Source organism: Bidens hawaiensis, unplaced genomic scaffold (assembly GCF_021521415.1).
Source record: "Bidens hawaiensis isolate Kalapana, Puna unplaced genomic scaffold, B.hawaiensis_p1.1 tig00044297_1, whole genome shotgun sequence".
NCBI classification, from domain to species: domain Eukaryota; kingdom Viridiplantae; phylum Streptophyta; class Magnoliopsida; order Asterales; family Asteraceae; genus Bidens; species Bidens hawaiensis.
Genome location: NW_027497878.1, coordinates 53248 through 63190, shown reverse-complemented (window position 1 = coordinate 63190; position 9943 = coordinate 53248). Strand labels below are relative to the sequence as shown.

At 35.5% G+C, this 9943-nt stretch overlaps 2 protein-coding genes across 2 annotated transcripts; one reads left to right on the top strand and one right to left on the bottom strand.

Moving 5' to 3' along the window:
- The first annotated feature begins 3036 nt into the window (after positions 1 to 3036).
- LOC143594908 (glucose-1-phosphate adenylyltransferase small subunit, chloroplastic/amyloplastic-like) lies at positions 3037 to 6202 on the top strand. The gene is made up of 9 exons (XM_077074096.1): positions 3037 to 3315; positions 4095 to 4391; positions 4485 to 4754; positions 4872 to 5051; positions 5168 to 5271; positions 5368 to 5479; positions 5585 to 5683; positions 5764 to 5883; positions 5952 to 6202. The coding sequence occupies exons 1-9, from the start codon at positions 3037 to 3039 to the stop codon at positions 6066 to 6068; spliced, it is 1578 nt and encodes a 525-aa protein (XP_076930211.1). The 3' UTR covers positions 6069 to 6202.
- A 50-nt stretch (positions 6203 to 6252) lies between these two features.
- Positions 6253 to 9162, bottom strand: LOC143594907 (putative galacturonosyltransferase 4). Its single transcript, XM_077074095.1, has 9 exons — positions 9054 to 9162; positions 8944 to 8978; positions 8828 to 8869; positions 8640 to 8754; positions 8452 to 8570; positions 7889 to 8139; positions 7448 to 7805; positions 6793 to 7371; positions 6253 to 6705 (listed from the first exon to the last, which is right to left on the bottom strand). Exons 1-9 carry the CDS (start codon positions 9151 to 9153, stop codon positions 6430 to 6432), a joined length of 1875 nt encoding a protein of 624 aa, XP_076930210.1. The 5' UTR covers positions 9154 to 9162; the 3' UTR covers positions 6253 to 6429.
- Between the last annotated feature and the right edge of the window lie 781 nt (positions 9163 to 9943).

The window sequence follows — 9943 nt, the reverse complement described above, 5'->3', positions numbered from 1 at the left end:
TTAAAATAAAATACAAACCCAAAAACTTCTAAGATAACATAAAAACAAATCTTAATAAAATTAGTAAATACATAACTTAAACTATAAACTTAAAAGATAATTTTTTTAAAAAAATTCTTATTTAAAATAATCAAATATATATACCGCAACTCATTTCATAACAATCTGTTTTAAAAAGTAAAGTTCGTTTTCACATAAACAAAAGGCTATATAAAAATTTTACGAAAATACATAACTCAAGTGATATAAACATAGAATGGATTTAAGTCAGTTATTAAGTAAACATAACTTACCTCATATTCACAAAGTCAAAATATTAATATTCAAACAAGAGTTTTATATAAAAGCCCAATAACATAAAAGAAAAAACAATCTTAAATTGTTCTAAGCCCAAAAATATAAAAGCCCACAAACATAAACACACTTTTTAACAAACTTAAAAATATATATATAACTTAAACCATGAACCTCCTCATAAATTTTCTAAGTATGGAACTCGAGCAAAGTAGACACTTCGAGCAAAGTATTTCTTTAAGCAATGTATCTTATTCGAGTAAGGTTAGCTTCAAGATATGCTATTTTGCTCGAGCAAACCAAACACTTCGAACAAGGTATTTACTTTTACCAAGATGCGCTTAGTCGAGCAAACTCATTCTTCGGTCGAGCACAGTTGACAAATCCAACCTTAAGCCCAATTTACACCTTATTTGTGGGTCGACCAAAAATACAATAAAAAGATCTCAAGCATACTTGTGACAAGTTAAATAATCAATTTCATGTTTGGTGAAGTAAGTCTTTATAAGCCCATTAAAAACATAATATTATTAACAAAATTTTGGTATTTAAAATATAACAACATTAACATATCATTTTAATAATAAAAAAACCTTCAAGTAACCCATGTAACACGTGGCTAAAAGCTAGTTTATAAATATATAACTACGCTATCATGTTTTATTAATTTTATTTTTATTATTGAGTTTATATAAATAGCTGTAAAATACTTCTATTTGCTATTAATATATTACTAGTAAGTATTTGTTATTTAGTTACAAAAGGGTAAGGCTACTCAATACATTTTTGTACCATATAGTTTATTTTTTTCTTCCCTCTCTAAATTAAGTTTCTTTCTATAAATTTAAATTAATTATGACATCATCTGTTTTAAATCCATCCTGAAAATTTAAATGACAAGGCGTTTGGTGTGATGTTCGGCTCAATTTTGAAAGCATTGGTAACTACACCGTAACTACCAACTAGTAAGATAAGGAACTATGGGGTTGAGGACATGTCTGGTATAAGAGTCAAGGGAAGATGTTAGTGCCACATAGACATGTATAAAACGGTTATATCCTAAACCAATTCGGGCAAAAAACTGGTTTGGGTAGTCTATACATGGTTAAAACTGGTTTGGAAGAAACCAGATTGGGTTTAAAACCGTTTGGAGGAAGGAATATCAGCCCGATCAAACCGGTTTGGATCCTGTTAAACCTAGTTTGGAGAAAAAAAATAAAGGGTTTCTGGCATGTATTCAAATGGAATCAGCTCCAAACCGATTAGATGGAACGAGATTAGGAACTAGCTGCGGACCGACAGGCTAGGTCGTAAACCAAACCGATTTGGGCTCAATTGACTTGAGATGAGTCTAAGTTGGGTTGGAAACCGGTTCATTTGTCCCAACCCAGTTTTCTTTACATGTCTAGTGCCATTCCCTTGTGTTGTGTGTGTGGAACTAGAGGTGTACAAAAAAATGGTTTGGAAGCGGTTAACCGAAAACGAACTGAACGAGTTTGTTTCTCAAACCGGTTCCCAAACCATCGGTTCAGTTCGTATAGCGGTTTGGGTATTTTTCAATCAAACCGGTTTAAATCCGCCCCGAATCGGTCTGCGTTAGTTTGGCTACTTCTATGCTTAAACCAGTTTTATAAACGTACCGGTTGATCCAAACCGGTTTGGAATATGCAAAACCAAACCGATTTGGTTTGAAAAAAAACGGTTGTGTACACAGAGGTGCATAAATCGGGTTTTTTCTAATACCCGGGTTCGGGTATGGACCGGTTTCGGGTATGATCGGGTATTGAAAAATCGGGTATTGAGAAAAATCGGGTAGGGTTCGGGTAGGGTATTGTGGAGAAAAGCTCAACCCTATGTAGCTAGGTAGGGTATGATCGGGTTCGGGTATTGGAACCGGGTACGACCGGGTATTAATACCCGGTTTTGAATTTGTAAATTTTTTATACATTTTTTATATTGTTTAAAATTTAAATTTGCTTTGTAACTTATAAAAATAATTAAACTATATTACAAAAACCATAAATCTACTTAATTACAAATTCTTTACTTAGTAATATGCATTTTACAAAAACTTAAACATAAAAGTTGTGAAGTAAACATAAAGATATACTATAAAAACTCATGTATTATTTCGGGTATTAGAAGATTGGTATCGGGTATCGGGTATAGGGTATGACCGGGTCCGGGTATTTACAGGTATAAATCGGGTACGGTTCCAGGTACGGGTATTGACATCAAAATGCATACCCTATCCATACCCTACGGGTAGGTCGGTTCCGGTTTCAGGTATAGAATACCCGGGTATAAAAAAAACCTGTTCCGGGTATTTTTTCGGATCCGGTTCCGGGTACGGGTTTTTTGTGCACCTCTATGTGGAAGTGTGGAACCGTGGAGTGAACTAAATGAGGCCAATGGGCCTCACATGCTTAAAACCAAGTAAGCCCATGCAACCCTAACCCAAATGCATAGATGGCATTTAACATGTCATCAGTCAACATATGTTATTTAACTACAAACTCAGGGACCAACTTGCAAGTAGCCAATAGTAAGAGTTGAGTAACATTAGTTTGGCTGGTTGTGTGCATGAGGATGTTATTGTTTGTTTTGTTCATATTACAATTTACAAATTACAAACACACACTTCACATCCACACATCATAAGATTTCCATCTCCTTCTTCATCTCCTCCCCATATTATTATTTATCATACTCTAATTCCAATATCAACAATATTATTCGATCATGGCCACCCCCATGATGATTCAGTCAGCCGGAGTAATGAGTGGCAATCTGTCCTCATCTTCCACTGCTTCTCAGATCTTCCGCCGGAATATGCTTTTAAAGAACACCAACGCCTCCATTGTTCACCGGAAAACATCCCATGTCATCATTGCTGACGGTGAACCAACAACAACAACAACAAGAATAAGAAGAAGAAGACAGACTCCAAGTGTTGTCTGTCCCAAAGCTGTTTCTGATTCTAGTTATTCTCAGACATGTCTTGATCCTGATGCCAGCAAGGTATATATGGATCTCATTTCTCAAACTGGTGGTTGTTTCAATTTTGTAACACCTTTGCCAAATTCCACTATGGGTTTTAGGGGTGTGCATTAAACCCGAAAGAAGATCGACCCGTAATCAAAATAACCCAACCCAAATAAAAACCAACAGTTTGGTTTAATGTTTTTGTAAAACCGAAATTTTGGTCTGGTTTCGCTTTTGCATATAATGTATGCTTAATCGACAAACCGAATTTTTGGATTAATATTTTTAATTTTGAGCGTTAGATTATTTATAAGAATTTAATATACTGTAAGTGTAACCCAAATATTTTTAGCTTAGATGTATAATAATTAATTAATTATTAATTAACCAAACATGTAGGTCCAAGTTCATTATTTTGGGTCAAATTTTTCTGGCCAATAAATTTTAAGACATAATGGTAAACGGAAAAAAAAAACCAAAACAATCCCAAACCGAAACTTGTTTTCAGTTTTTTGGTTTGTCTTGAGCCCAAAACTGACATAAATTGACCAATGCACGCCCCTACATGGTTTATAATGAATACCGGACCTCAAATATCATTAACACGTTTTATACACATTGGTTGTGGATGAGAGGAGAACTCTTCAGTTAAGTGCGCTCAAGTGAGATGTATAGTACCAGGATAAATGACCTCCTGGGAAGTCTCCACTCGATCAACCAAAAACAAATTCATGAGCTTTTTATAGGCAAAGCGAACAATATTGGTTGATCTGAAGTTTCTGATGTTACATATATGATATGATTTGAATGTGTAGAGTGTTCTTGGAATCATTCTTGGTGGTGGAGCAGGGACCAGATTATATCCTCTAACAAAGAAAAGAGCTAAGCCTGCTGTTCCTTTGGGAGCTAATTACAGATTGATAGACATACCTGTCAGCAACTGTTTAAACAGCAATGTAAACAAGATATATGTTCTCACACAATTCAATTCCGCATCACTTAACCGTCATTTATCGCGTGCATACGCAAGCAACATGGGTGGTTACAAGAATGAAGGTTTTGTTGAAGTTCTTGCAGCCCAACAAAGTCCCGAGAATCCCGACTGGTTCCAGGTAATTATTATTAACAATGGCTTAACCGAGTGAGTGAGTTTTAGACTTAGTATGTTTGCTTGATCTATGCGTGTTTTTGCGGATAATCATTAGGGTACAGCTGATGCTGTAAGGCAGTATCTATGGTTGCTTGAAGAACAAAATGTGTTGGAATTTTTAGTTCTTGCTGGTGATCATTTGTATCGTATGGATTATGAGAAGTTTATTCAAGCACATAGGGAAAGTGATGCTGATATAACTGTGGCTGCGTTACCCATGGATGAGAAACGGGCCACTGCGTTCGGTTTGATGAAAATTGACGAGGAAGGTAGGATCATCGAGTTTTCAGAAAAGCCCAAGGGAGACAAATTACAAGCAATGAAGGTATGACGATAGTCAAATTTTATTAGAATAGTCATACAGTTATTGGTGGGCCTCTGAGTTTTCTGCAATGGGTTCTCATATATTTTTTGGGTTAATGATTTAAAATATCTGCTTTAGGTTGATACTACCATTCTCGGGTTGGATGATAAGCGAGCGAAAGAACTGCCGTTTATTGCGAGTATGGGCATATATGTTTTTAGTAAGAATGTAATGTTGGACTTGCTCAGAGAGAAGTTTCCAAAGGCGAATGATTTTGGAAGTGAAGTAATTCCAGGTGCAACATCTATCGGCTTGCGGGTAAGTTGAGATCATGTATTTTTCCTTTTCTTTAAGGTTTGTTATAAATTTGGGGTGTGGATTTTTGACACGACACAAATCTAATACAAAATTCACTGTTGTTTCGTTTGTTTTAGGTGCAAGCTTACCTGTATGATGGTTACTGGGAAGACATTGGTACCATTGAGGCTTTCTATCATGCAAATTTAGGGATCACCAAGAAGCCACTTCCAGATTTCAGGTCAACTTCTCACCTTTTTTTGTCATGCCACTTACCAACTACTTGTTAAACTTTGCAGCATAACAAATTATAGACGTGTCATTCCTCGCTTTGCAGTTTCTATGATCGGTCTGCTCCAATATATACACAACCGCGATACTTACCACCTTCAAAGATGTTGAATGCTGATGTCACAAACAGTGTCATTGGTGAGGGTTGTGTAATCAAGGTACTTAATATATCTTCTGTCTTACTAGAATGCTTTAAGGTTTATGATTTAGGGTTCAGAGTGTAGATCTGTTCTGAGCGGGTCGAACTATTATTTGCCCTGCAGAACTGTAAGATTCATCACTCGGTGATTGGTCTTCGGTCATGCATATCCGAGGGTGTGATTATTGAAGACACTTTGCTCATGGGAGCTGACTACTATGAGGTTGCTAACCAAATATATATTGATTTTTAACTTTACTTTTTTGATGGAAATGAATGATGAGTTGTGTTTATATGGAGCAGACTGACGCAGACAGAAGACTATTGGCGGCAAAGGGCGGGGTAGCTATCGGTATTGGAAAGAATACGCACATCAAGAAAGCGATTATCGACAAAAATGCTCGAATCGGAGATAATGTGAAGGTAAATAATCAGCTAACATAGTTAATAAACTTATGCAGAACTGATATGCTATATTGTTGAACTTTCAGATTGTAAACATTGATAATGTTGAAGAAACAGCGCGGGAGACTGACGGTTACTTCATTAAGAGCGGTATCGTGACGGTTATCAAAGACACCTTGATACCAAGTGGTAGGATAATCTGAGACGTCATGTCATTTACTCGTTAAGCCGCTTATTTTCGTTCATGGTACTTGTTTTTTACATGCTATTTTTTAAGATCCGGGTTTGAACCCGATTGTACAAAGGATTAAGCTCTCATGGCCTTCAGTTTTTGTTTTTTTTTTTTTTTTATTTGAAAGATTTCAGCCATTGATAGTATATACAAAATGCACACATCAAACACCAACTTGCATACCATGAATCTACTGCTCCTTTACAACAAAATCAACATAATGTGTGGCTAGAATCTAGATTATCTTTTAAGAGGAGACTAACCATCAACACTATGAACAATCAAAGAATATATACCGACTTATTAACCAGAGTTACTTCTTCTCTGTCTACTCAAGGACTCATATTGCAATCTCGCATATACGCCTGATCATAATCCACATACTTGTTCCAGTACCCTCTAAACTTAGGTATCCCTATCTCCAGCCACGGCTTCAAATTTCCGTTGTAGTGGACCACTGCTGCTCTTTCAATGTCCCTCTGGCCCACACTTGGGTTGTACCCGAGCCCAAGCACATGCCATGACTTATTTAACGGGTATACACGATTCCAGAATGTTATCAAACCCGGTGGCAACGTCCCCAGCTTCCAAAGTAGCCTATCGTGATTCTGCATCCAGAAACATAACAAATGATCACGAAACCCGTCAAGATTTAAGTATTTTAGAAACTGATTAATCATTAATGCAGTACTTACCAAATTTTGCCACGAGTGATAAACATCTGTAATGTTTTGTCTCTTCCATTCTTCCAAATCAAATACATTCATTCCATACGCCCACCCACAAGCGCGCGGGTCAAAGTTTTTAGCAATCAAGGGATTTGAAAAATTGAGGTAACGGTCAAACCGATGGAAGTTTTCCCCACACGTCTCAACCGCACCGTTCACCTTACCTTTCAGATCAATAGACCAAAGACCACTTATATCCTTCTGAACCACTATATCATCATCCAAGAACACCACTTTTCTCAGCTTTGGAAATACTTCTGGAAGATAAAACCGAAGATGATTCATCATTGACAGATACTTTGGGTTGCGGAACTTCAGATTTGAATCAGATTCGGCCCCCTTATGAGTTTTGAAATAATAATCAATCATGTTCTGAGAAGCTAACTGTTTAAGAACCGGACTGTAACTTGCATTCAGCCATGTGAATTCATCAATGTTCTGAACTTGTATTGTAGCCTTCCCGGGCGGGTTTGCAAGAAACCACATCCTCATTGCAGCATAATTCAGCTTGTCGGTCACAATGTGGAACACGTGTTTTGAAGGATGCTGTCACGTTTACATGTTAACAATCACAACGCATAAAATGCAATCATAAGTTTATAAAAAAAACATAATCACTCACCTTGGAGTTAGTAACAGTTGAATTGACAACCACAGCTGTAGCTAACACGTTATCAGAAAACAACGCATAATGAAACAGGTTCGGGTCATCAAGATTTTCTTGATTTGGGAAGTGTTGCGATGAAGAATTTAACGAATAATATTCAGTTGTAAGGCGTAAAGGAAGACAATGTAGGCCCTTGGGGATAGTTTTGGCAGTTAAGTGAGTTAAAAACAAGGCTTGTTTTTGATGCACACGTGCTTGTTCTTCTGTTGAGTGAATAATCGCACGCAGTTTCTTTACAACTGCTGTGCAATCATCCTGTAATTGCTTTCCTTTTGCCAACGTTTGATCCATCGCCTTCAGCTTGTCATAGGAACTGAGTTTACAGCAGCATAACCGATTAGTAAATACTAAAATGTAACGGTTTATTTATGGCAGAAAAAATAAATTAAGGGTTACTTTTTTGGTAAATCTGCATCCTTGGTTGCATCACCGAGTGCTCTTTGGACTTCCTTCATGCGTAACCGAAGTTCCCTATTAAATTGAGTGTTTGTTCGTGTTGCCGAAAGAGAAAGGTAAACTCTTGCTCTAATTAACTGATCCTTGAGATACCGAACACGATTATCTACTAAAACATGTTCAATCGGTTTATCACTCTTCGTTTTCACGGGTTCCTTTTTAACAGCTTTCTGAGCCTCAGGTTTAATTTCCTAAAAAAAAATATTAGACATTAACACGAATTAACTCCTCATGTGAAGGAAAACTTTAATTATTATAAATTATATTATAATTGACATTAATGGAAACCAAATCTTGGTATTAAGATGCTGACATAAAGGCACTTTCAAATCAACCACAATTAGTTGCTTGGTAAACATAATTATAATAATTCGATAAGGAACATGTGAGCATGATCATAACAGTGTCAAACAGATCCAAGTCAATAAATTTTGATTAAAGAAATACAGCTAATGCAATGATTGACAGGTCACAAGAGTCATGAATATGACAGCACAACTTACAGATTTAGTGGGCAGCTCATCCACCTTCAACTTGACATTCTCATTGTTTTCAAGTGAATCCACTCTGGTATCATCTTGAGTAACTTGCTTAATAGGGTTGTCTTCAAGTCCCTTTGATTCTGGTGAAAATTGGCATATAAATCACCCATAATAAAGAGAATTAGGGTTAATAAATTAAGAATATTAACCTTCATTAAGCTGTCTGGTTATACTGGAGCTTTCATTATCAGAAAATTGAACAAAACTAGTCAAATCTTCCATATGAACATCACCTAATGGTTCTTTAAGGGTTACAGATGACTCCTAAAAATCCAAATTAAAACAATAAATAAAATAATATTGATATAGAATGAATGAATCTAGATCTAGCAGTGACCTGAGGAAGCAAATTTAGGGGTCTAACATCTCGATTAACCGACTGCAACAAAAGAACCCTAATTAATTAAACAAAAGAATTAATAATAAAATAAAGAAGTAATGAAAGTTAGTTACAAGTGTGGAAGGCTCCTGGATGAATTCATAAGAAGCTGCAACAAGAATTGAATTAGGTCGACTTTAATAATTAATAAAAGTAAGTAAGATCTGGAAGTTATTATTATTACAGAAGGTAGTGAGTTTGTCAGTGTAGAGAACAATGGGGGCCAGAACAGTGAGGAAGAGTAAGGCTAGAACTGGCTTTCTCAGCCATAACTTCATCTTCATTTTGTTGTGATGGAAGTAGAAGAAGAAGAAGAAATGAGTTTTATGGTAAACTAAGCAGAAATTGTCGGCGATTAATTTTGTTTGGATGACGACTGCCTTATTCTGTTTCTATTGGGTAAATCTTTACTGATTTATGACTACGCGTTTAATTCAAGTAAAGCACATATATATAATTCAAGCCTTCAAACTAGCCACTTTTTATTATAAATAACTTAACACCAAAGCTGTACGTCTCTACTCATCTAAACTTAACAGTTAACTAGTATAGTTTATATTCAATTGAATTAAATACATCTTATCGAACAAGTAAAATTCTTTTATGTAGCAGGTATGTCTCTGACTGCTGAGAATATAAAAACAAAAGTCTGAACTTTTCTATATATTTTATAACATCATATATCTTCACTAGCTTTCGATTACACGGGATTTGTCAAATAAAAAAAATCCATTATATGAAAGAAATGAACAAAATTATAGGTAAAAAAAAATAAAATATATAGTACAAACAATAAGAAATCTAAAATCTCAAATTTATAAATTTGATTGTTTATATACAACATTTGCAAAAATGGTTTTGACCAATTACTCGTGGATAGATATGATAAATGAGATAAGAGATTAGAGAATTAAAAGAAATATTATAACCCATTTCTTACAACTGTTTTGTCCCATGACCCATGGATATGCCGGATAAATAAGATGAGATATTAGAGAACTGAAAATGAAATGATAACCCAATTGCCAAAATTATTTTGGCTCATGACCAATGAATAGTTAGGATGAATAAGAT